We start from the raw sequence: 27,852 nt of genomic DNA, 5'->3' as shown, positions 1-27,852 counted from the left end.
TGAAATACACTTTTTTCTCAAGTTTTACACATAATTTTTTTTAAAACTGCAATCAAACTTAAAGAATGATCGTATGCAATAATTAAGTTTGAAACATAGCCTTCTAGATACGAGTATGTTTCAATTTTAAATGTCATAATTAAGATTAACGCAGCAATTGTTTTTTACTTTCCTCACTAGAGAGGAAATTACATTTTCTTCGCCCTTTTTAGAGACGAAAGTAATTGTTTCTAAAGTAGTTTCAGAAAAAAAATGTTACAATTCGTTTCGGTTCATTTATTACAAAAATGATTCCTTTCAAAAAGATTCCTGTTAGTTTGTGGTTTTTTGCAATTTCTGAGAAATAGTCCGAACCAAATATGTACGATTTTTAGTTACGTTATTTGTGTCACTCTGAAAAAATTGTTTATACTGTCTTATTTAAATTTTGAATTAATTAGATTACATTGCTGTTGTATAAAAATTTAGTTATTTGTTATTTGTGCATGGTAAAGTAGTTTTCTTGAAGTTAACGTCACGTTTATGCTTTTATACACTAATTTGTACGGACGATTCGTGGTCGAGTCAAAATTTTCCGTAAAATGAATTATTGATTCTTATTGAGTATTAATTACGTTTTAGTATCCCATTTAGCTAGTGTCAGACGTAAAACATTTCTATACCCCAATGTTTTTGTGCCGCTCTATTCACTATCCCCATTGTTTGTTTGTTTTTCTACAATCGATATCCAAAGTAGGCATTTGCGCTTCTCTTTTTCGAGGAATGTCACTTTGTCGCTTATAAGCGACAAAATAGAAAAAACGCTCGCTCTCCCAATTATTAACTATAAATCAAATATGCATTGCTCAGAGTATCCAATGACAACGAGTAAATGACATCTTTCATTTGGGCATAAGATTAAAATGATGTGAGTGAAAAATTTAAATTTGTGGAAATATGTGAACTGATCGATTGTAGAAAAAATCTTGTGTGTAATTCGAGCGCAAATTGATTGTCGATTTCAAGAGATTGCCGCGCTCCTTCGTCGCGCGTCAACTGTCTCTTTCAATCGACAATATATCATTTTGCGCTCTTAATACACAAATAGCTATTGTGTTGTTATGTGTTACAGATAAGGCTGAAACGAGCCTTTTCTGAGCTCAAAAATGTTGCAAATTGTGTTTTTTAAGTTTTCTCAAAGTGAACGTAACAATTAGCAAGATATCAGCGCAGTGTCTTCCCCGACTGTGCACGCCTGATCAAAAAATGTGCATAATTTCAATGTCGCAATGCCATTTCGCAGCTTTGGAAAAGCTGACTTTTTGGCACAAATTGTGCCTGGTGATGAGACTTGGGTTCACCATTTGGACCCAGAACCCGAAATTGGGATGCAAACAGTGGATCCACAAAGGCTCTCCTCCTTTAAAAAATGCACACATGCAACCCTCTGCAGGAAAGCTGATGGCAACACTTTTTTCGGATATGAAGGGTGATATGTCCTAATCGAATACGTGAAAAGGGGACAACTATAAATGCAGAGGTCTATCGCAACACTTTTCTGAATCTTCGTAATGCCGTTGGCAATAAACGGTCCTCTCAGGTCACTCGGAAAATGTTTCTGCTGCAGGACAATGCAACTGTACATAGGGCGATAAGGCTGCCAAATACCAGCGTTTGCCCGAAGGAGAGAGGCGCGACCCTACGGGGTCATTGGATTTGACCCAGTTACCATTGGATTCAGGACAACTACAGTGAAATAGGCAATAGACATGCAAATATAGCCTAGCGACATTTAGCATTTAGTTTTATTCAGAATTAGGTAAAAGTTAATTTTTGACTTTCGTTTAAAAAACCATGAAAATTCACTGGTAGAGTTTTCTCCTCCGAAAAATAGGCCGCTCGAAAATGAACAAATTTTTATTATGAACCATTAACATCGTGGTCGTATAGCTTTCAGTAACTTTAGATTTGCCATTGATTTTTTAAGGCTTCAATTCCTTTTCAAATGACCATAACGTCTTCTTTCATTTTGAAAGGTTTTAATTACAAAGAAAAGATAACAAGTAAGTGAATAGCAATTATCATCACCATGTTAGGATTTGCAATGTAGTACCGATCCATTAGCGGCGTATACGACGATTTAATTAACTAACCTTTTGTCTAAAGGATTTCAATTCATCTCTGTATATCACGCAAATTCCATTCAAAAAGGCTTGGAAGATAAAGCCTTTATTTAAGATCTTTGGAATAGCAGGCCGTATTTTAGATATTTAGAAAACATTTTGCAATGGGTTCGAGCTTTAAATCTTTTTTTTTTTAATGGGGCTTCGCAAAGTTCTCCTAAACTATTTCACCAACAGAGCAGATTGGTTTTCCCACTTGTTCATTAATATATTGTGGAATTTTTGAAAGCCGAACATTGTTTCCTGGTTTTCTGCCTGTTTTGTCTTTGTGGGTTTTCAAAAGAACTATAACATCTAATTGAATTAATTTCAGTAATCAGTTATTGGTGTTAAGATAACATTTGATGCTTAGAAAAACGTCACTATAAGAATTTGATACGAGCACCATTTCTGTCGTATATAAGAATACATTATTTTTTAACAACGCATGACAATAACCGTCTATTACCAAACTTCTAATTAAAATTTCGTTACAAGAGGTTATCACGAATTAATTGGTAACCAAAGCGACATTAGACGTTAAATAATCACCACCACTGTCTACTTCCACACGGTTTATCGTTAACAACTCACTTTAAACATACATTTTCGTATTCTATCCCACAATTTTAATTAAAACGGTCAGTTTGCAAGGTTTAAGCACCAAATTCCGTTTCATATGTATAAAATCTCCATGCACTGATAGTTAGGCTAACAATTAAATGCCATCAGATGGACCGTACAGAAAGCTAAACTATTTTACATAAATTTCCATTTCGAATAACAGAGAACCGGTACACGAAATAAAAAAAAGTTTAACATTAAGCATTTATAATACAGATTTTATTATCCAGTTTATTATATTGCTTTCGATACCATATAAGTCTAATATGAAGTGAAATGCGCCAGATTACTATCTAAAATATTATCTCGTTTAATGCGCACAGTAATTGCCTAATTTTAACTTCAATTAAGATTTTAACACGTAAGAAGTAGCAGAACAGTTTTGCTCGCGGTAGTCCAGTTAAAAGTTAATGCCGTTCTCTTCTTTTTGTTTGGCCCTTTTGTTTCGGAATTGTTGTTTCTGTAATAAATATGCAAATTAAAGCAATTCATACGTGTACTTTATTTACAAAGAATGGAATGATGAATGCGCACCGACACCGCTTGCCAGTTAATTTGACAACTCTTGTTCCTTTTTTGTGGCCGACCATCCCCAGCGCTAAGCCTGGTATTATTTACTAATTCACCTGTATTTCCAGAGGATAAGAGAGAGATCCTTCGTGTATTTGCATTGTTAAATCTATTGTTACGGCTTAAGTCACGTTATTAACATCCTAATCCGTTTACCTTAAATTGTGAAAACGAAGCGAACGTAGGAAATCACGTACGTTCGTACTTGGTTTGAACTCATTATAATTACGGTACAATTCGTTGGGCTAACGAGATGTAATTGTGACTAAATTAAGGGGGGTTCCGCTTTCCTACAGTAAAATCACGATCCATCAATTAGGCAATTAAGGGCAAATTTTGAATATGGCCAGATTGAAATTGCCCTAATGGCGTTTCTTTGTAAACAATCAAATGTGGTCTATTGGGAAGCATCACTCACTTATTGGAACCCTAGAAACACGAAGAAGGCGGATCGCGACATTTATTACGTGAGTTTTCTGTCCTGTGGGAAGAACAGTGCATGTGTGGGCAAAATACAGCCGTAAAAATCGGACACATTCTGTGACTTTTGTTTGATCGTCCATTGTACATTACACGCTTGTTATTGCGTGCGGTTTTCAATCCAGCGCATTTCATTGTTTACTTTCGCATAAATTACGGCCAATTTGGATCATTTACAATCGGGATGTATGATTTACGGACGTATTTCTACGCGGTGCGACTTTCATCCATCATACGCGCTTATAAGCCTTTTGATTTTGTTATATTTGTTTTGTATTGCGATGAGAACAGTTTATTTACTAAAAAGTAAAAACCTATCATTAGGTAAATTAAACGTAAATATTTAAATGAATACGAGAGGGTGAATTGAAATTTCGAAAATGATACCTTATTCAACATGATTTCATCGTGTTTAAGAAATACTTGAATTTCAAATTACCCGTCGCATATATTACGGTCCGTTTCGAATTACATTAAAGGTATACTTTTATGACAATCACATATCTATTTCTTCGTGATATCGTGCGAGTAATTGCACCACTTTTTTCAATGCTGTTTCATAGCTATTTGAATAAGGGATGGATTAATTGAAACATTGATGTGATCATTCCTAGTACTGACACGAAAGGGTAAAAAATGCAACGACGGCATTATTCTGTTAATTCGTTTTAGCTTGAGAAATAAAGTAAATACAACAAACTATGTAATATAATTACGTCTCAATCACTGAAATAAAATCGTATCAGTATTTTACAATCAGTACATAAAAACCAAAAAAATATCTACAAATAAGATAGTTGCATTGCGCACACCTGGTATTCATATGCTATATATTTTTTTTACTAGGAGCATCTTTTGGTAAAGTTTCAAAGAAATATCACCATAAATAAGCGAGTTCATTGCACAGTCTGCGCATGCGTACATCTGATTTTTACTATATGCGTTATGTTTTCCTTTGCTAGGAGCATTCGTTGTTAAAATTTCAAAAGAAAAAGGTTGTAATTACAATATAAATATAATAAAACTGTATCTATAAATATATAATATTATAACAAAGCAACCAGTGAACCACTAGGTTACGCCCAGAGCCACAACAATAATACTTCCAACAACATAAACCCCAGATGACACCAAGGTTAGCTTCCGTGCTACAGAGATAAGACGAGCTCCTACCGGAATCCGCTAAAAATAAACCCCAAATGTAACATCTAAACAAACAAAGACAAATTTATCAGAACGGTCGTCACCTTCGTATAGAACCGGATGACTCAAATTAAATTCGATAAATCGTTTTGTTGCATTTTATTTCCGGTAGCAAAAAAATCTACCGCGTGGTTCCAAAATCCAAATCTACAATAAATCGGCGTAGGTAATTGATCAAATCCCGCAGGTGGCATCAAGATATCCCTCACTGCTTTCTTCAAGCCGAAAACAAAAAAATCGGATCCAAAATTCAGTAACATTTACAAACATGTTTAAACAGGGAATTCCATCTTCACCACCTTACCCTCTACAAAGAGAAGACTAGAATTGTACCAATTCAGAAAACTAACGAAGACTTAAGCGAACCAAAATTCCTACATTTAAGATAAAACTAACCGTTACACATTGTCGAGAACACTTCAGACGTCTATACCTTATCCTTACCCTACTTCTTGCCTCTTCGTATAACCCTTTGATTCTGTCCTTTAGCTTATTATCTATTTTTCCATTCTCCATCATTTTTCCCTTTCTATTCTGTCAAACGCTGCTTGATTTAAAAATCAATGAAAAACGCTATCACTTTTCCCCCTTTTTTCCAGTTCATTTTCAACCGCAAGTCTGTGTAGTACATATATACAATCGATCGTTCCCCTCCATTTTCTGAATCCCATTTACGTTTCCTCTTCTTCTTTCTAGCGTTTCATTCAATACCATTGCAAATAATTTATACACAATGATTCCCTTATAATTTTGCATACAGTCATTATCACCTCTTTTGTGAATCGGCACAATTACTCCTTCCTTCTATTCCTCGAGTATTCCTTCTCCTTTCCATATCTTGTTCATTAGTTTTCTCAACTTCACGTTAATACTAGCTGTGGCGAAAATCCCTCCCCGTCGCTTTCCCATTCTTCAGTCTCTTTAATTGCTCTTTCCTTGATATCTCGTCTCCTTCTACCTTCTATATCAAGTCATCTTTCTTTTGATTTCCTTGTTGTACCTTAATAAAGGACCGCTTATGACATGGTCTTTGGGGGAAAGCATTTTTTTGGAAGAAATAGCACAAAAAGGTTGACGAGGATTAAGAGTGATGAGGAATTGTCATTGAGTGGAACTTCATAGTGGTGTACAATTCAATTTACGGCGGTATAAGTCACTCTATGTTTGCTGCACCATATATAACGTATTGTATTTTAGGCGTAATAATGAGACTTTCGATTGTAGGAAAATTCGCCCCGGAAACTTCTTTTCGGTCAAGTCGTCCGCGGAATATTTTCAAGGGCATTTACAAATTGTTGTAATTCCTAAAATACGCTAAAATATTGATGAATCTTCCTAGGGCTGAGAGATGTGCCCTTGTTACATCAGTTGTTTTAGTGAAAATTCATATACTAAGCCAAGGACCGTCGTCGGAAACTGCAGTATAAGAATATGAATAAGTATGCGAACGTCGACATGGTCCGCTTGAGACTCCATCATTAGTGTGCCTACCATTAGTATCCCTATGGAAGTTTGAATGTCATGCTTAATACAGTTTTCCCCTTCTTCACTGATTGATTGATTAATATACTTTTTATGTACAAAGTGCATGTTTTAAGCAATACAGGGATAATTTAAAACTGTCTATTAATAGCGAAACGAAAATCGGAATAAATGTAATTTTATTATAAGCAAAAAGCACCGACAGTCGTCCGTAATCTGATATGCGGCTTTTTAAATTATTCAAACTATATTTTTATAGGCTTCTGTTGTGAATAAATTTCGTTTTAAATGGCACACGTTTGGGAGATCATACCAATTTCTTCGGCATCGTTTTCCATTTTATTGACGGAAATACTACCGGTACTTGACTTGTTTACGTATATACTGTTAGGATAAGGTAATCAGGCTCAATGTGTAATTTAAAACCGCCACGCTACTAAAAACCGAAATAAATCAAAGGGTTAATTATGAAGACACCTTAGAGATCGGATTCTAGTTGTGGAAGTCAGTTAACAGGTTTTGTATTGTTGATAGAACGTTAAAAAGGTTCCTATTTAAATACAAAGAAATCGTTAGAGTTCAGATATGTAGTTTTTTGAAACATGCAATAAGTTGTGAAAGTATGTGTCTGGTGTAATGCTTTTGTGTAGGAATTTAACATGTGTATCCAGAATATGTAGCACGTATGTTCAAATAAGTTTTACAATGATGTGTTAAAGCGAGAAAATGTTTTACGAAGCTGTGAAATGATGGTTTACTACAGTATATACTGGGTACAAGATGAAATTTATATTACTTGTTACATATTTAATGTATACAACATTAACCTTTATCGATTCTATAAATACGCAGACACGCGTAAACAATTTTAAAATTATGTCTTCCTCTAATATTAAAGCGGGTTGCCTTTATTTAGTTAGGCCACCCTCGCCCACGTCAGCGCGCCGGCTACTTTTTCAAGTCTCCATATTAATTTATCTAACTAACCCAATTGTGGATGTTGCAGTTTACTTTAAACGTAAAAGTCTTGGACCCGTTTCGTGTTTAGATTCTCTCAAATTTACATAGACATTTACATAAACTGCAAAACGCATATCAAAAAACGTTAGAATAACAACGTTGTTATTCCATGCAGATTCATTAACTTAAACAAGGGAGCACTCTCGTTAAAAAATGCATTAAGCTTACATCACAGATCTTTTTTAATTAAAGGACAAAAGCTGTTAAAAATAACAAGTTAATACGTACCCCCCAACGTTTGGTAGATATTTTTATCGAAGCTTAGGTTACTCATGTTTTACAAATCTCGATTTGGTTTCTACATGCAGTTTTCAATATTTATTTAATATCGTACTCCTCCCACGTGCATCGCCGACGTTTGCTAATGATCATCTGCAATATGCATAAATAATAATCGAGTCGGAACACGACGTGTATAAACTTGTTCAGTGGAAAAAATGGTACACATAAAACGCGCCGATTATCCCCTTTTTTTCAAACGTGGACAATCGTAAATTTATCGGCGCCTTCTAGATCGTTAGGGATAGGAATTATCTTTACACGCTTTAGTGCTGTTGTGAGTGGTAAAGCAATTGCGATATCGCGAGCGACCGCAATGCAAATTTGGGGCGGTTGCACAAATTTTGGAGTTCAGTTGAATTACTTGCAGATTAAACCCCAAACTGAAGTTCTCTCTATCTTTCGCACCAATCGAAATTTTCTGCAAATTTGAATTTTGACCTAGGCCTAAAACAATATTTTTTTTACAATACTCGGATGGCGGAGCAGCCCGCTCTTGAAAGTTGAGAAGGAACTGAGGAAAGCTATGTAGATGAACACTGATGCAGCCAGTGTAGTAAAAATTAGACCACGTGGTCGTTGCAAAATAATCAGTTTGAAATCCAATGACACCAAATGAGCCGAAGCCAAGTTTACTAGGAAGTTAGTTGCTGAAACCAGAAACATGTTTCTCAAAACACTAATAGAGGATTTGTTTGAGTAATGTAAGAAAAAAATGTTTGGTACCGTTGATGTGTATAGGAACGAAACGGGGCGGGGCGTGGAATGTATTGCTGATCCGCGCAATTTCAATGAAATCGGGGTGCTAGATTGCCATTAAGCAGGAACCCCTACAAATGGGTAAAATGTATGTAGACTCGAAAGGAGGATTGTAGAATCTGTTGCCAATTCATTGCCATTCATTCATTGAAAAACTTCGTAGTTCGTATTACAAAAGTTAAACAAATGGATTGTCGGGTGCTGATTTTGACCCTACGTTTCAGGCAACAATCTGCGCCCTCGGGATTAGAACACACAGTTTAGTTCATTGGTATATAATGTACTCTTTTATTCTTTATTTATCGATGAAAGTGATAACGTAATGAACGAACGGAGAATAATTAATTATTAAATTGTTTAAAAAAACTATCTCTAAAAAAGTAAATCAGTATACTAGTATTCTTTGTTAAATCACATGATATCATTGAAAAATCTTTCGGCATAGCCTTACAATCCTTAATGAGATCTTTTTTACGTTTTGGTATAAATAACGGGTAAAACAATAACTTCTCTTAAACATTTTTCCAGGAATTTATTGTTTCAATTTTATTAAAAATCAGTAACGCTTTCGCTGAGCTTTGAACCCAGAACCATTGTAACCCAAATTAGGATCCCGAACTGCAACCCGATTGAGCTAAACAATTTTGTTTCATTAAAAACCATTTCGAAAACCGTTTAAGAAAAATTCTTGGAAACTTTTTTGAAAAAATTGTAAGAATTTTCTTCAAAGTCTTGCTTAACACCGTTTTAGGAACCCTTTTCGAAAGACTTTCTTAATTTTTTTAAGTAAAAATATGTACATACAACACCCAAAGCACTAAGCAATTTGTTAAAGGTAATCAATTTACAATTTAGTTCTACTAAGAAAATTATGGGTATACGAAATTAGATGGAATTTTTAACAAGCAAAAATTGAATTTCAATTTTTCAATTAAATCCATTCGAACTTCAGTATAGTTCAAAAGCAGATTCGCTAACACCGTTCACATAATCTTCCCTACTCGCAATACTTACTAATATTTCAAATGTGCACAGTGTGCCGCTTAAAAATACGCAATACTTCAAAATATTTAAAGTGTACACATTGTAATTTTGCAACATATTTTGAAACGACATCTCTTAAGACAGAAGTGTTCAAAGGATTTAAAATGTGCAGAGTGATAATTATACTACCTATACCAGACGAATTCATATTCTATTCAGTTGGCACAATTTTTCAAATTTTGGTAGTATTATTTATACAAGGTGTCCCAAAAGCATTCCACGGCCCCTAACTTAAATATTCGAAATGGTACCCCGAAAGTGGACTGATTGATCAAAACAAGCAGAGGTAGTGATGGGCCATCTCCTTCCTTCTTTCCTTCTTTCTTTCTTCCATGAGAGGCCTTGTATTTAAATCGATTTTTATATTCTATTATCTTTCTTCGTTTTTGAGATAAAGGCTGATGCATTTTAAGGCTTGCTTCTGAATACTGGCCCAAAAGAAATCAGAAATAACAACAGGGTCCTTAGATTAGAAGTGAATATTAAATATATTATTTTAAAAACATCCTTTTCTTTCTTTCCAGGAGGTAAATTTAATCGACAAAGAGGTTACGTTGAGGAGCGGCGGTGAATTAGCCTGTTGGCGAATCTATCTAGGGGTAAGTTTACTTAACGGTGATCCAAATTTTGATTTGCTTAAGCAAACTTTTGCATCGGTTTTATTTTTAATTTAGACGTAGTGCCTAAATATGTTTAATCTACCATACAAGTTCTACGAATCTATAAGCGTAACCATTTCTGTCGTCCGGTCAAAAATGATTTTTGTACGGTGTAGTTTCATGTTGGAGCCATCCTCCAAATGTTGTTAATATCAAAATTTCGTTTACGTCTTGACAAAATTACACTAGACGGGAAACAAGTTGCAGCTTTTAATCGAATACATTATTCGAAATGAGCAGGTTTGTGAGTGTGTAAAATAAAAATGCGTGGCAATTTGTGCTAAGGGTTAATTATATCCAGTTGGGAAGTACATAAAATAAAAGGCACGAGAATGCCAATATCTTTTTGTTAAATTAACTAACGAATAACTCTGAAACAATAACCAGAACATATAAGCGTACCAGTTTGCAAGTCACTTTTTCCCCATACTTTAGATGAATTCGCCGACAAAATTAATAACAGTCATTACATTTATGTCATGTAATATTTTTTCAGGGGAATGTCTCGTAGCTCGCTTTAATAATGTAATAACGTTTCAATAAAAAGTTAAGGGCTTTGTTCTTAAATGATGATCAACATTTTTTTGTGTGGAAGAGGTTGCTTTATTGAATATTATATCGCATTCTCATTTCAATGATCAAAAAAAGAAATATTTTTCTATTAAAATTTACGCATTCTGTACATAGAACGTAAAAGATTTCCGCTATTCGAGATGGTTTAATTTCCCTCGAGATTAAAATTTCATCGTCCACCGTTCAATAAAACCCCATTCGGCGGTTGTAATAAGTTGAATAAATAACCAAAAAACTTCAAATTACTGGAGTCTATTTTTACCCCTTTCGCGTGATAGGGGAATCATTGCGTGTTCTGTGGTTAATTCATATTTCATAATGTGATACCAACCTTGATTAGAACAGACGATCCTAAGAAAAAATGCCAATATCACCGTGAGTGACAGACATGGGTTCATCGACGGTGCCATGGTGATGTAGGGTTGGGGCTGCACTCCGGGGGACGCAACGCTAGGGTGCAAACATCACAGCACTCTCAACACGCACTTTATATACACCCACATTTCACATCTTTCTTTCGGTTTTCGTTAAAGTAATCTGTAACAAACAAATCTTATTAGAAACGTTTCTCGATACGTTTATTTACACTACGTAATAAATAAATAAATAGTTCTTTTCAAGGAAACACATTATCTATCCCAATATAAAAATAATTGCAGATTTAATGCTAGGTATATGGGGAATTTTGATGGTAACGCATAATATACTGTAGTGCACAGTAATAAAACAAAGGCAGAACAATAATCAACCTATGAGCTAGAGACGCTAAAAACAGTTCTTAAATAAAACTACGTGGTTGATCAATAAGTAATTTTTTAAGAAAATTAACAGAATTGTTTCGCATCGCATTAACAGCGTAATTGGCATTTTCTCCATGGAGTACCGTACGCTTCTTCTAATAAAACATTAACCTACTTACTTGATTAAAACGCCTTTCGATTGGGGATGCACAGTTATAGTCAAGGAATTATATTTGCAAAATGGGGGGAAAGAGTTCTTGTTTGGCGCTAAAGCGAACCCTCCTAGTATCATGGCATTACTCATTTTTATTAAACTAAACCGTGATAGAATTCGTCTTTTTTGCGTTTTTTATTTCTGTAGGGCTTTGTTTTTTTTTCAATTTAAACAACCAATTAACGATTAAATATATCCGTCTGCGTTAATAATTCATACATTTTGTCATTAATTAAGAAATGAAGAGGGTCATTCCGGAATATTTGTAAGGGATTCGCGTTCAAGCAAGCGAAGCGACCACTGTGGGTACATAAAAAATGTGTAATTGATTCGCGTTTGAGTGACGGAAGTATTCAACTGTGTCACTCTGTGTCTTGTTTTAACATTCGGGTCTTGGTGCCAACAGTAAGTAAGCGAAGTTCACAGGGAGATATTTTCGGATAAAATTTGTTTCCGTTTTGGAAACGGCGCCACTGTGATTTATACGTATTCTGAGCCGGAAATCAAAATGCGAGTTTGTGCACCTACAGATAAATGACAAAGATTTCAGAGGATGATTCTTGTACTTCAGTCTCTGAAGATTTAATTATTTGCAGTTTTTCCATTTCTTATTTTTCATTTTCCCCAATTCCCTTGGATTTCAAGGCACGAAAGCCCATTTTGGTCTTGGGTAAAAAATGTTTTAGGTACGAGCAAATGTGCTCTTCAGGTTCAGAACGTTGCTGTAAATTTTTTAATGCATTAGGGGTTGATTTCACTGCGTGAATTCCATTACAAAGCATAAAACCCCACTGTTGTATCACGTTGGAGTTTAGGTAAGAGTGAATGTGCCCTGTCAAGTGAGACCTTTACCATGAATTTTTAAATGCGTTAGGGGTTGATTTCACTCCGCGAACCGCATTGTAAGACCTCCAATTACTCTCGTTGGAGTAAGTGACTTTTGTAGCCAAGAATGAATGTGCCCTTTCGATTCAGACGTTTGCAATGAATTTTTAAATGATTAGGGACTGATTTCTCCCCGTGAATCCCATTGTAAGTCGATGGAACCCAACGTTATTTTTTAGTAAGCGATTTTTTAGCAAAGTGCTAAATTCATTCGGCTATTTTGACAGAGGTAGAGAATTTGAGTTTTCCCCAATGCACGAAAATACAGAAACAGATACTAAATTTTAAGTTTTCTCAAAAATAGATTTTCATTTGTTGACTCGTGCGATTAATTTTCACTTAAAGCATAGGCATTTTCGACCTAGAGGGTTGCGTTCGGTTCCGCCGCACTCTTTGCTTTAAAATGAATTGGGCCTTAAAAGGTTTCCATGAAACATTCCGAGCAATACGCACCAATCAGTGATTGATTTAAAATGCGTAAAAGCGAAAGTGTACTGAAATAGGATTTTGACACAGCAAAACTCGGCTTTCAGCCGATAAGTGCATGGAAGTTACACGAAAGCGAAATTCTCGATAAGCCAGACTAGCACACAGTATTCGGAAAAGGTAAATATAAAACACACACAAGTACTAGTAGTAAAACTGAAAATTGTACTAGGAAAATAAAGAAGTAACCGCTTTGTACATAATCGAACATAAAATTCGTTTGAAATTTATGATTATGTTTTCCTTTCAATTTTATTAGTATTTTTAGAAAATCTTTGTAGTACATGTAAAACGACATAAACCGGCGCTAAAAATATAAAATCCACAAAAAATTTATTACATCCAGATACTATACGGTGTATATGTAAATTTTTTACTAAATTTATACTGATTAAACTCACATTATGATTTATAACGCGATATAAAGGCGTTAAAGCGTTTGATTTTTTTCATATAAAAAACCTTTTAATAGAAAAATTTAACTTTCCCCACTTTCTTCTTTAAATTAAGGAAATGTGCAGGAGAATTTTAATTTCCTTCTGATATAGCATAAGTGGCATTCTTGATCTTGACGTTTAAATGCAATTTCCACTCTGCGCCCAATTACTAAATTTATGTTTATGTAATTACAACAGGGAATTCCATTGTAATCTCGTTTCAATCAACAAATCAATTAAAATTTGCAATTCCCTCACAATCCGAACCCAATATGCGTGCGTACCTGCTCGGTTTGGGGTATATTTGTCTAGGGTGGTAGTTGGTTATTTTGAAGAGGAAGACGTCTGGTCTACATTAAAATGCACTTAACTGATACAAGCTACTAAAAGGCTTTCTGTTCTTGGACATAAATTTATTATGCGTCTCCGAAATGGCCGACAAGGTTTTCGGTCATGCATTTTTCACTGGTGACTTTCGCATTAGTCAACTTATTGTAATTACTAAGTCTCGGAAAGTTACAATATATTCGCGACGCGTTTTGAAAAATCTTTCGATATCCATTAACCGCTTACAAGATGTGCACTGCATGGAATATCGCCGTCTTAATTCAAAGAAATCATATGTATACCATCACAGTTTCCTGTTTTCTCTCACCGACTTGCAAATTAAGAATTTATTCATCACATGCTTTGAATTAAATTTCAATTTATAATTTGCCTGTTTTTTATTGGTAGATCGGGAGACTTTAATTAAGTTATTTAACTCCAGTGGTGCGGCGAATATCGCGACGATGACAACCAATATTAGAATGTTACATCGAGTCACGACCCGAAGATCAAAGTTGTCAGAGTTTAACATAATTATCATTCGTATACCATTGTGACCGATCGCCTAAGTAATGAACTTTTTGATTCGGTATTTTATGCAAATTGATATTTGGTAACACCTTTGAATTGATTTCGTTTAACAATGCGAATGGTTAGAGCAGAAAATCGTGATTATTACATACTTGGAGTGGACAAAGTCGTCTTTGATAGATTAAGGTAGATTATTGTTGAGTGCACTTTAAAATCGTAATGGATGAAGAGATTTTAATTACGTCAACGTCTTAAAACGTATCTACATTCGCTTCAAAAGGTTACCTTATAGGCGAACTGGTTGAGATGCCCGTTACTTTATATAAAATTAAACTGATCAAGTTGCTCCAAGTCAAAAAACTCTCCACCCCTACAACTTAGCCTTTAGATTTCAGGCATATGTACGCATGCTATGGACTTTTGTCTTGTTTGTGTATAAGAAGAAAAATTTAAACTAAAAAGAACTGAATGGCCGTTTTTTGTAACACAATGGCGTAATCCGTTTCTATTTGTTTGAGGTTAATCCCTTAATGCTAAACTCTAATCATTATTAGATAAATAGGTAGATTTCTTTCCGCCATTTTGTTCCAATATGGCGGAAATGGCTGATTCACGACCTTGACCGAGATATTTATGACTTACGCCAACCTTTAAAGTTTGGTCGGTTCATAATTACGAAAATTAGAGTGTTTCTTGAAAGTGATTATATACAAACCTATAAATATACTGGTACTATATTACAATAGGTAGATAGATAGAAGTCTACCTAATAGACCTCGGTAGGTTATATGGTTTTTTTTATTAGCTGTGGGATCATCCATTCCTTTCCCGTTTTGAAATGAAAATACTTGGATTTTCCCCTAATAAAAAAATCCATGGGATATACGCATCGTTCATCTGTCTTTTAATTCCAGTACCTTTCCTTTGCTTGGTCTTCGCCCTACTGGAGGCTTGTAAAATTATTATTTTTTCTTGCCTCTGCTAAATTAATTACTAGGACATTTTTATAGCGCTCTCTTAAATTAAATCTTTTAAACTGCTTATATTTTCCTTGCTAAATTTGGTTATAATTAGTAAATTTTTTAAATATAAACAAAAGTTCTTCAAATTACAAAAAAAAATAACATTTATTAAGTGGTGCGAGTATTTATAAAAGATCTCAAAAAGTGCAGTCCCTAGTCTTATGGCGTGTGATAGGGAGTGTTCACTGAAGAATTAAATTTAAAGAATAGAAATGGGACTTAAGTTGTCAATTGGAAAGTTTAATTCCATGAAATGTTGCATTATATTAAAAAAAATTTCCGCACCGCCCTTGCCTGGGGGTACTCGCTACTCACGGTTCGTTTTAGCACCCATATTCTACGTTACTCACACCATTTGTGTGATTACAAAAATATTTCTGTTCTTAAATCTTGTCCGCTCCAAATTAAATTTTATTGTAAGCATTTACAGTCTCTTTATATCACAGATATTACTTTAACCTACGTCAATTAAATACAATCCTTTCTTTCTTTTGGGGGGACATATTAAACTTGTCTAATTGAACATATTGGACCGTCATCAGAAAGATAGGGTGTCTTGTGGGTGGTACGGTTCTCGTTGTTTCGGTTCCTAGCTCGGTTCCCGTTTTCCTTTGGTGGTGGATTCTTTGACCAACATTTTCCAGAAATCCCTAGCTTCTCCGTAGTCGGGTCCCGCGGTTGCGAAAGGGTGTGCGACATTTACCCTTACTGGTGGTAGATTTTCCTTTAAATGTTGCGCCGTGCTGTGGTTGTATCGCAGAAAGCGTATGCAGCTTCTGACTTCCCGGCGGACCTGATTTCTTTCTCGCAGTATCCAGTATTTTCGTCGCACCAATGCCAATGTGATTGGGTTCCTGCCATGAAGGATTTGTTGGAGAAATGATTAGGGGGTGTCAATCTCCCCCCTACTATTAGCAGTTGCATCCACGAAAGGACTAGGTGTCTTGAGGTTGGGGGGTTTGTTTGGTTCCTGTTAACAACGTGGTCGCCATCACTGCTCCACAGAGAACACAGGGCTTCTACAGCGCTAGGGTTTTCTTCAACCTTAGATTTTACCGTTAACCTAGAGATTTTAATGGTCCATTTCCACACAAATCTTCTTGTAGTTTTGGGCAAGTTAGCAGCATATCGTTCACTAAACTGGAAGTGGTTTTGAGATTAACAAGCTCTTTCAAAATATAAGATTACCGGTTCGTATTTCAAAAAAGTTGACAATGGTCTCAAAAAACAAATGGAATGGTGTTTTCAAAAATCTGTTAAAATGAAGCCACAAAAAAAATCAAAAAGATATTAACGAATTTCCTTTTTCCCAAAATTAGAGTTCAGTCACTTTCCAAGTAGTGTCACATTTGGCGCAACGATTTCCAAGAACCCAATGGTATAAAAGACAAGTTTTCTAGCTAGAACCAGAACTGTAAGCTTCCCTCCTCTTATGTAATCGTTTGAGCTCAGAATCGCATGCAAAAACCGGTCGACAACTTTAATCTTAATTTAAAAGTATACTTTGCAAATTTCGTGAAATTTTGGATTCGTCATCTTCATAATAAAACACTCTGAAAACCATACACTGCGGGATGCGCCATTCAATTTTCTCACCTCGGCTTTCAAGAAGCCAGGTGGTCAATTTCGTAAAAAATTTGTAAGGCCCCAAGGATGACTCCCAGGAAAATTCCGAGAAGAAAATATCTCCATGATTGCGGTCCTACATATTCCTAGAAAGATTTTTGTATAGCAACAAAGGTCTTATAAAAACCTCAGTTTGGCTAAAGGACTAAGCACATCCAACTTTTCAGAAGTTCTTCTCATAGAAGACGAGCTTACGACCTTTAATGAAGCCGAGAATCCAATGTGACAATCCCGAAGCGTGGAAATGAGCCATGGACAAAGAAATTAAATCGTATGTACTCGAACGATGTACGGGAATTAACAAAGATCCCCCAGGGAAAGATGCCCATCAGAAATAAGGGAGGTCTATCGAATCAAACGTAATCCTGTGGGAAGCAGTGACAAGTATCACGAGAGATAATGGTCATCAAGGGATGCGCTTAACGACCTGGTATTGATTATGAAGACGCTTTCCTCCCAGTTAGATGTTTGAAAGTGGTCCGATCGTTGCTGTCCATTGCAGCTGTAGAAAAGATGGCGCTGTGTCAGTTTGACGTCTAAAAGGCCATCCTTTTGATAACTCGTCTTCAAGAACCTTGTTCAATTTGTGAAGCTGAAATAGTTCCGGCTATCCACGGTTTAGAAGAAACCATTTGGATTTCTGGCCTGTTCAAGGAGCTGATGGATTTGTCTACAATTCCCATTCTCAGAATAGGCAACGAATCGGCATGGAAGCTCGCTGAAAACCCCGAGTTCCGTTTTCGAAGCAAGCACATTCAAAGAAAGTACTCGTTCATCCGTGATCAGAACAAGAAAGAGTTGAGCACACAGGAACTAAGTAGCAACTAGCAGATATCTTGATGAATCCCATACCTTACCCTAAACTTCAAATTCTACATGAGATTTTGGGACTTTCTTAACCACGTTCAAGTTATAAATAACAGTTTTACGTAACGTAAGCATGTGGTTATGGATTAAAATTCAACACCGGGTACCCCTTGGTAAGGCCATTTCAGTGAGTACTACTTTGGATTCGTTAGGGTTTTTTGAAATTGTGATAAGTTAGTATCGGAAGTAGTTGTTCTTTTTTAGTGTCAATACGAATCATATAATAAATAGTTTCTTGAACAACGGAAGGCGATAACCTAAAAATTACCAAAATTTAACTGCAAAACATTCTTCCAAGCCAAGTTCGTTCACATTCTCAAATGAGAAATGGCTTTAGCTTTTTTTGATACGTATGCCTGTTTCTCGCCCAAAACCAAGAAATCGAGATCAATTGCAAAAACCAAAACCGATATTTGAATTTTTTTAAAAAAATGGTAGATAGTCCTCTATTTTCCTAGTGGTCAGTTCGGACTTGCCTGTGTTCTTATAAGTTATAACGCATCTAAATTCCCTTTGAATATCTTATGTAGAGGGTATAGACTTTTTCTTCACGGTTCTAAATCTTCTTGTAAATTTTTCAACGATGCTGTTTCAGGTACAGTTGAATTCCTCTCAAATGCCAAAATTAAAGCTGCCACCAATCCTACGGGGTGTTAAAATTTCTATGCCACCTGGTCAGAACTACAGACACATTGTCTTGAGATTTATTCGGCAACTGAAACCTTTAGATTTCTTTATGTACATACTTTATTCATTCGTAATTTCTTTTAAATAAGTAACACTAGAAAGATTTATTTATAACTCATTAATTTAACGTTAGCGCGATCAATTTAAACCTAAGATTCGGAACATCTGTTCTGTTAAGGTTAGGATTAAATATCCTGGGCCAAAGAGCACAGTTAATCATTCTCATTTTCCGAAATCATTAATTTTCATTCACCGGAACTCGATTTTTACTGAAATTTATAGACGTCCAGTAATCCTCTACTTTTGAATGTATGCAAGATCAGAGTAAAATTCTCCACATGGAATGGCAGGAATTCGACGTGCCAAAACGTCTGCAAATTTAGCGTATGCGGACCTTTGATTTATTGTTCGTACAGGAAGATGTCAATAAATATACAAAATTCAAGACATACAATCAAAAACTTCCGGTACAACGCCTCTTTACACCAAAACATTCTTCCCAAGCAACACTCAATTGAAATTCAGTTCAAAAATGTAAATGAGAACAAGAATAAATTGTGATTCCTGGAATAACCTCTCCCCGCCTTAAATTCATAATCTTTCGATACACGAAGGATGATACAAAACGAAAATTGTGGTATATAAAATTTATATTCAATGCATACAATAGTTTGTCGATACACAATGAATGCTTATAGCTTTCATTAAAAGGAGACAATATGCAATTTACATTTTTAATATGTAAATTTGATGTTTTAGTAATGAAGGAAGAATTCGTTTCTTAGATTAAAATTAAAATAATCTGCCCCTTTTATAAAGCATAAACATCAACACGTTTTAAATTATTTCCAAAGGACGCTTTTATGCTAACTTAATTATATGTATTAGCAATGCATAGAAAAAACGTTTACTATAAATAACTACATTGTGAAAGCGCTCTTTGTATTCCGTAGAAATGCAATTAAAACATTTAATGAGCATGAAATTCGACGTAAAGCCCTAGTGTGAAAATAGTTAATAATCGTCAACAGTAGGCCTGACCCTCTTCTTTTCCTCAGTTAATTGTGGGGCAATTCAAACAGTCTGAAAGGTGAATCATCATTCAAATTACAATCCGTATTGAGGTTAATGATCTTACTGAAAAGTAATCAATATTTATTAGTTTCATATTAAAACAAACGCGAAGACAAGCGTGTGTTGGTCAGATCTATTTATAGATAAGTTTGCACATATGCGAGAAGCCGGAAGATTGTGCTACCAGAAACGGGAAGACGATGATGAAAACCAGTTTGGCACAATTAAATTTTTCTGCATCCTTCCGACCCCAACGACGATGAAAAGGAAGTAAATCGTAGAACATCAAACTGTAGATATTACATCTTCGAATAATCTGAATTTTTCATTAATCGACTCAATGTAAATAAGGATCTTTTAAAAGCTTTTGAATCAAACTGGAAGTGTCACCGAACCCTGCATTCTGGCACCCGCACAAACAGGAAGTGGCAATACAGTCAAATTATGAAATTACACAAAACGTATGGGACGTAAGTCTTGAGAAAAATTTTGCCTTGAAATTTACACCTGATTTTAATAGCTGAGTTACCATGCAGCAGGTAACCAAATTGTTGTCATCAAAAAACATGAAATTATCAGAACGACGATTAAGTATTTTGGCCTGACCTTTTTTTCCTCCTTGGCTTCGGCTATATTATACCTACGTACTTTGACCCTTGGATATATTGTGCGTGCCCCAGTGTCTTAACTCCGAGAGAGGCAGTTTATTTAAAAAATCTCCGATTACAGCTTCCTAATCTGCTGAGGTAATATTACGGCCTCGCTCAGGTCTTGTGATTTCTGTTCGGATCAGCCTCACACCAGCAGATGATATGTTCCGCTGTCTCTTCCTCCTCGAAGCAGAGGCGACATGTGTTGTCCTCAGCTCCTCCAATTTTGTTGAGATGATATCTCAAGGGGCAGTGTGAAGTGCCTGTGTATGACCTTAGTTCACTTCTAGCAACGACCTGGTTTTAGTCTCCTGGAAACTGATCAGATTCTTAGATTGTCTTAGTTCAGGGGCAAATTCCCATAGATGTTTCCACTTTTTCTGAGCTTCCTGCATGCCCCTTGTAACAGGTAATATTTGTATCTATTTGTTCCACATAGGAAAGTTTACCCATATGCCACTTCATGGCGAACGTGAACAAAAGTAGTTCTGGTGATAACAGGCGATAGGTAACAAGAAACGTATTGGGGAAAGCGAGCGCGTTCACTCTATTTGGGCCTGCTGAAACAGCCGAAATGGGGGTTTTCTCTTGGTTGTTAGGGCACGCCAGTCGAGGTCATTGCGTTTCCGCTTTTCTAGCGAGCGAGATAGCGAGAGAAGTCGAAGAGAGAGAATTTTTGCGAGCGAACACGTACCAATTTGGGTACGCTAATTATTGTTACTATTGGTTTATTTCAAGTGAAAAACTGAAAGTTTTCGTTGAATTTCACGAGCGATCACGTACAAATACCGGTGTGTAAAAATTTGATTCGCAATCGACATTTTTAGGTCTATTGCGAGAAATATCCTCGAGTATGTGTGAAAATTTGCGGTTGGAATTCGGGAACATTTAAAGAAATTCAGATTTGTGACAATTTGCGAGTTACCTGCAATTTCATATGAGTGCGAATAAACGAATTACAATAAATTTCGGGAGGAAAAAATCTTTTAGCAACCTGATTCCTTCCAAAGCCTTTTATTTACGAATGGTAAAATATACGCGAAGGAACATTTTCGAGAGGAGAACCGCTTTTCAAATAAAAAACGGGATTAAACAAACTGAAATTAAACGCCTCGTACTTTTCGATATTTACTCACCAGTCATTTTCCTGACTTATGTAAACAATTATTTGAAACCCGTGGTGTATAACACCATTAAATGATACCAACGATCATAGAGTACCATTAATTTTGACCATTAAATGCCGCTTAAAACGGATAAATTGAAATAATCTTCACTTATTCTCGCTTACATTGTATCAGGAATAAAATTGGTGAAATCTGCATCTTCTAAATCATAACTTAAGTGTCCAGATCTTCTCGAGCGATTCTCACGAAAAATTTTCATGAAAAGAACCCCCTAGGAGAAGTACCGACCATTAACGTATAAGGTAAGCTCGTGATGTTAAAAGTTGATTTGTACGACCAATTGGGGCCTCTGCAGTTCAGGGGAATGCGAGATACATTCAATTTTTTGCCATCTTCATGCGCCATTGTCTCACGTAAGCACAGACCCGTCGGAGAGTTCTTGGGCTTACTATTTTCTTTCAAACGTAACAGTAATTGAAATTGTTTCCAACGAGATGGTTTCAAACACAAAACACGAAGCCATAAAGTGTTGGTTCCACGATCGACAGTCCAAATCAGGACGATGGACAAGAGGAAGACTGCAACAGCTCTGCATTTTAATTAAATTTATTCAAGAAAAACAATATAAAACGTGTCATGTTTGTAATTTCCCGTCTGGTACATCTTAAATAATGCCTCTCTTGTAGCTAACCCCGCCCTACATTGGCATTTAGTGTAATTGCCCACTTTTTGTTTATATTAATTTTCCATTAATGTCCAAGTGTTAATTGGATAGTTTAAAAATAAACAATATCCATTCCACTTATGCTTTTAACATTTGTAATGTTCGAGCACACAAATGTGATAATTAATACCGCCGTCTCTTTTTATACAAAGCCCGGTCCAGTGCTGAATGTACTATGTTATTATTTTAATTATAATCCTACGTCCTTTTATAAACTGGTTTCTTTAATAATTTTCCAGAGTTGGAAGGAAAAAAATTTATAGGCGCATTTAAGCGCGTTCCTCTCAGACGGTAATTATATTTAATTTAAGAGTGGGCCCATTACACTTCGAAATCATTGCACAAAAAGGTCATAAATATTAAAATCTTCCCTAAAAATACTAAAATTCATCGTCTTTTATGTATTTTAGTAACTTTCATGTAGCCGTTAAAAGTTCTTCCGTTAACAAGCAAACAGTTAACTTTTACTTGTACACATTAACTTGGCATCCTTTTAAGGATCGCTTTATATCCGAGTGAGAGTAAGTAGGTCGTTAAGAATAAGTTTGCAACCCCCATATTTAATCAAACATCGCCCACCGAGATCGATTTCCAATACCAACATTAATAACAATTACAATCGTATACCTGATCCCTACAATGCACAGGTAGGTACCCTTTTTGCATTACCATCGGATCATTCATCAAGTCCCTGGCAGTTCATTGTTTATCTGTGACTGCGGCAGTATTTCAATTCCTTTTACTTAAGGACAGTTTGAAGGACCGCTAAATAAATAAGTAACGGTAAGTTGAAAGATAAACTCGAACGTTTGATGAGAATTTATAGGAAAGTGCTAGTTCCGTATTTGCGAAAAAGCGGCGGCGTATGTGTACCAACTAAATTGGACCAATAACTCATTACGGTAATAAAATAAATCATGTTATTAATTGGGTAAATAAATCTGGAATACAAAAGGATCCCCACGCATGTAAGACATTTTCTCCTGAAAAAAGACGATCATTTTTCCCTCTTCCGTCGATCGTGCGTCGTGAGAATTGAAACGGATTTCATGTGTGGGACGATGAGCTAAAAACTATCAATCGCGGTTTTTACAAGTGTTTTAAACACTTCTAAATCATTTTGCTTGTGTTTGTTTAAGTGATGTTATGTTTGTCCCCGGTTGTTAAACGCTTTTAAATAGCTCTATGTTTGATATTGTGAATCCTTTTATTACCGTGTGATTTATGTGTACTTCATTTTGTGGTTCTATTAACATTTGTATACCGTGCACTTATAGTAATAACTCGAGTACTTGTTTGTCGTTTAAATTCATTAATAGCTTTACATTTACTTTAAGCTTGTTGCAATTCTCTCCCGAGGTTCACAAGGTCGATAAGTTATTGTTAGCTTTGGATAATGTATTTTCCGTGGGGAAGTAAAAGCGTAACTTACCATATAATAATTATTCAGCAATGCATATCGTCTCTAATGAAAATCCATTTTATATGGCATTGAGAGACATAGTTTGTATAGAAACGAATCGAAATTCTGTAATCTACCCTATCCACAAAACTTAAGAATTCCCGGATATCCTAAACAATTTGAACCGCTGGTTTAATAGAAAAAAAAATGTGTATCGGTTCCCTCTGCCTTTTTGTACGTACATTGATATTACATCCTGTATAAGACTGCGTCCCGAATTCAACTTTTTCCAATTATTATTACACAATATTCTCTATTTTCTGTCATCCAATACTGAAACGGAGTTGGAGACGCTGTACATTCAACTGATTCGGAAATCACCAGATTTAATTGGGAAAGATGCTAAGATCCAAATCTAACTGAATGTTCAATATTTTCCCCAAAGAATTTTTTCTTACAAAATCCCAATGTTTGATAAGGTCCAAGTCAGGGTCCAAGTAGAGCCAATTTGGACAGGTGAGAAAAAGATGTGTTAATTTGGGAATTCCGAAACAGGTTTGAAGAAGGAAATAGGCAATATGGTCGCTATACACATCATCTAGGCGACTCGTCCATGTTTTTAAAGTGTTTAGCTTCTCCTCAAAAACTGTTTTACCAACATCGAGGGTGATGGTGGATCCAAGAATTTTCAAATCGGTTAGAGTTTGAATTCCTGGGCATAGTTCTTGAAAACCTTGAGCTGTATGGTTATCCTTGGCAGAGGTGAAAAACAGTTGACAAACCAGCCAATGTGCCATCGGACGCTAAAAGTTTGACTGCGCCTCTTATGTCACCACTCGCCAGCAGGTATCATTGCACAAAGGTTTTGCTTAATTATACTGGGGAGAGTCTTATTCTTTGACATGGATTCTGGAATTTTAAGAACAACGTATGAGAAGGAAAAAATGTCAATCCATGTTTTGAGGGAGGAGGTAGAGCCGGCGGCCATATTAGTACATTTGATAATCAGGCAAGCGACACTGTCAGCTGTTTGTATTCGAGCTCCTTTCGGAATTCTTTACAGAACACGAATTTTGGACTTGAGTTTGCAAAGAAATTGATGAGGGTTGCAATCGAAGAAAAAGATGCACAAAACAATAGAAGGAATCCATAAGAAACCAATTTTCAATTATGTACAAATAAAAAATTGGCCGTAATTTATTAATAATCGTTTAAGATAGCATCCAAATTACATTGAATTCTGTAGGAGGTCAATAAAAATTTTCCTGTGGGAATTTGAACAATTTAGTGTTTAGAAATAAAGGGGCACATACAGTAAATCGATATGACTTTTGACAGTGTATTTATTTATTTTTTTAAGTATTTGCTTTGAGCTAGAAAGCTGTTCTGTCAAGAATTTGGCAACTGGTTTTATTTCTAAACAAATAGACACACAAACAGTTTTTACTTAATATCGGATTACTGTTATGGCCAAACTTCTCGAAATCATCAATTGCATCCCAAAATTTCCATTATACACTAGTCATTTTTTTTGGAGAAATATACTATGAACGCCTTTGTAAAAGTATAACTGTCTGTGTTTGGTTCAACCAACCAACGCACATTTTACTAGGCTCGACTAACAGATCCACTGACAGTCTTCACGGTAATTTCATAAATTGCCATCAAACCATATAAGATTATAGCGAGTATTCGAGAAATCCAAACAGACATGGAGGCGCCATAAAACATGATGTGTTTTGTTCTAGAATATTCGGGAGCAATGGGAAGCGTTGCGGAACTTTCGAGTCTTATTATCGAAGTCTTAAGTGACCCCCACTCGTGTTATGTTATAAATTGTGAGTGATAAATAATAATCCATATCAAGATCCATTTCAAGACTTTTATAAATTTAGTGTTAATTAGTTGCAAATAAATAAATCACGTAATTAAAATTACGTTACACGATCCTATGGCGACTCTTTTAAGTCTTATAAGAGTTGATATTCATTCCCACTTTGCACACACACAAGTGCATATTTCTAACATGGCTTCTAGACATCTCTTGAAATTCGGCCTCACTAATTATCATCTAGCAAAAATATCCTCTTAAAATCATCTCACAGTTCGTAATGCGGGTGTTAATTTTTGTTTCAATTTCCGCCTATAATCTTATTAATTCATATCTAGGAAGAGACCAATTCAGCGGCATGTGGGATTTTTAAAAATATCAAGTTTTGACGGTTTACTCACTGCGAAGCCCCTTTCATTTTCCTTATACTTCCTCATTGTATGCAATATTTGAAGTGTCGCAAGTAGGGATTCCGGTCTTAAACCGACATTTTGATAGACCGATTGTTTACATCAGAAAGAATCGATTTTTTGATTTATTTTTTTATATTACATTTTGTAGAATTGCTCTTTTTAAAAGCATTATGCGGGTCACTCTGTAATTGGGCGCAAGCCTGTTGAGGGCCCAGAACAAGAGAGGGATAATAAATAAATAAATAAATAAATTTCATTCCTGATCCTCATCCCGTATAAAGTTTCTCATACCGCAAAAATTTCCGCATCTTTCGTCGAAAACTCCCATTCTCACATCTCCAACAAACTTTAGATCGCATTTCCATAAAAATTGAGTTGCATCTCCCAAAGCTTCTTCCAGAGTTTCCTGGAACGTATCCAAAGTTTTCTCTAATTTACACATATACTTCTCGTCACACATAATTTATTTCTTCTTGTTTCTCTGAAACCTCCTTATGTCTCCACCAGAACTTTCTCAGAGCTTCAGGCATCAGTTTAAAAGTCCATAATTTTTAAAGATATAAGTAACAGCGTATATCTAAAAGGTACTATTACATTCCCAAAAATGTACAGGTGTTTTTTCCACAGGTCTTGTATTGTCTCCAATTTTACGAATATACCTGTTACTTAAAATGTGTCCTTTTTGTTATGCATTGTGTAATTTACGTCTAGGTCTCATTGTTTTTATTTTTCTAAGATTATCATAATATATCCTCCCTATACTACCAAAACTTCCTCAGAAAGGTTTCCCGCCAAGAATCCTCTCATTCCGCAAGCTTCTTGCGTTACTTCGCATTTCCCTCATTTTACACGACATAATTAACACCGTTTCTCCTAATATTTGCCCAAAATCCCTTCAAATTTTATTAACATTTTTGCCACTGATATTGTTCAAGGTACATACAATCCCCTACAAGAATTTCCAGTAACTTTTTCCAAAGCTTCCTCCATTTTCGCATATTTGTATCTCTTTTGCAAAATTTCTTCCTTATTTGTACCTTCCTCAAGACTTTCTTGGAATCTATTTTCTGAGTTTCGATTTGGGCTTCAATCGATCTTTCTGCTTTCGATTCATAACATATATGGATTATTTGATTAAAAAATCGATATTAGTACTCTCAACTGCTACTGCTAACCAGCGAGCGTAATAAGTGTAGTGAAAATCTAAAAAAAACTCAAAATAACTGGTTCCAAAAAATTACCTCTACCATTAAGAAAGCTATTACAAAAAGCTAAACATGAATTCTTCTTTGGATGAAACAAACTCAAAATAAAGCACAAAGAGTCAATTATTAACATTTGAATATCAACTAAGGCGCAATACAAAATTTTTATGGAATTTGCACGTTAAAAATCAGGAGGGGGAGAGTTAAATTGGTCCCCGCCATTCAATTCAAAGTAAACTGAGTTTCCAGATCAGCACAAATTAAAATTGCAGCAGCACAATTTAGCACACCAGTAGCATAATTCAAAAATTACCGAATGGTTTAGAAATCTACGGTTTTCGCTTCTTTTATAACAAGAAGACTCTTTTGTGTAACCCAAATGCCTGTGGACTTACCTTGTTTTTAGCACAAATGTTGATTAGTCTCTTTTGCAGACAATTTAAAATCTGTGAATTATTCTAAATCTAGAAGTAACAATATTAAATAGTGTGTTAACATTATAACGTTTTGCGTTTAAAGTAAATCGGCCTCGGCCATATCATTCTTTGGTTGGAACGTATGGCAGTAAAGCGCTTTTATGATGGAAAAAGGAGAGACGAATGACATTATCTGGAAGTTCCCACAGAATTACCTTTAAATTGAAAAGAATTCAATAAAACATCAGGAAAAAGGTTCAAAATCCTTATCTCATTTCTAGAAGAATAGATACAAAAGTCGTTAGACGACCCGCTCTAATTGTAACTTTTCAGCGTAAACCATTCATCATTATG

The 27,852-nt window shown here is 35.4% G+C and overlaps 1 protein-coding gene and 1 long non-coding RNA gene across 2 annotated transcripts in view; one reads left to right on the top strand and one right to left on the bottom strand.

Moving 5' to 3' along the window:
- The window catches only part of LOC116171599, a 72,977-nt gene that overhangs the window by 11,278 nt on the left and 33,847 nt on the right, over nucleotides 1–27,852 (top strand). The window contains exon 2 of the long non-coding RNA XR_004145475.1: nucleotides 10,127–10,201. This is a non-coding gene — a long non-coding RNA (uncharacterized LOC116171599). The remainder of the gene's footprint in view (nucleotides 1–10,126; nucleotides 10,202–27,852) is intronic.
- LOC116171598 (netrin receptor UNC5C-like) overlaps nucleotides 1–27,852 on the bottom strand; it is a gene marked incomplete in the record, with an annotated part of 91,844 nt that overhangs the window by 38,654 nt on the left and 25,338 nt on the right. Inside the window, 1 exon segment of the mRNA XM_031488535.1 lies at nucleotides 11,166–11,371. Coding sequence (XP_031344395.1) covers nucleotides 11,166–11,244 — 79 coding nt within the window.

This window comes from Photinus pyralis, unplaced genomic scaffold, assembly GCF_008802855.1.
Source record: "Photinus pyralis isolate 1611_PpyrPB1 unplaced genomic scaffold, Ppyr1.3 Ppyr1.4_LG5, whole genome shotgun sequence".
Classification (NCBI taxonomy): domain Eukaryota; kingdom Metazoa; phylum Arthropoda; class Insecta; order Coleoptera; family Lampyridae; genus Photinus; species Photinus pyralis.
This window is presented reverse-complemented; position numbering and strand designations above follow the sequence as displayed.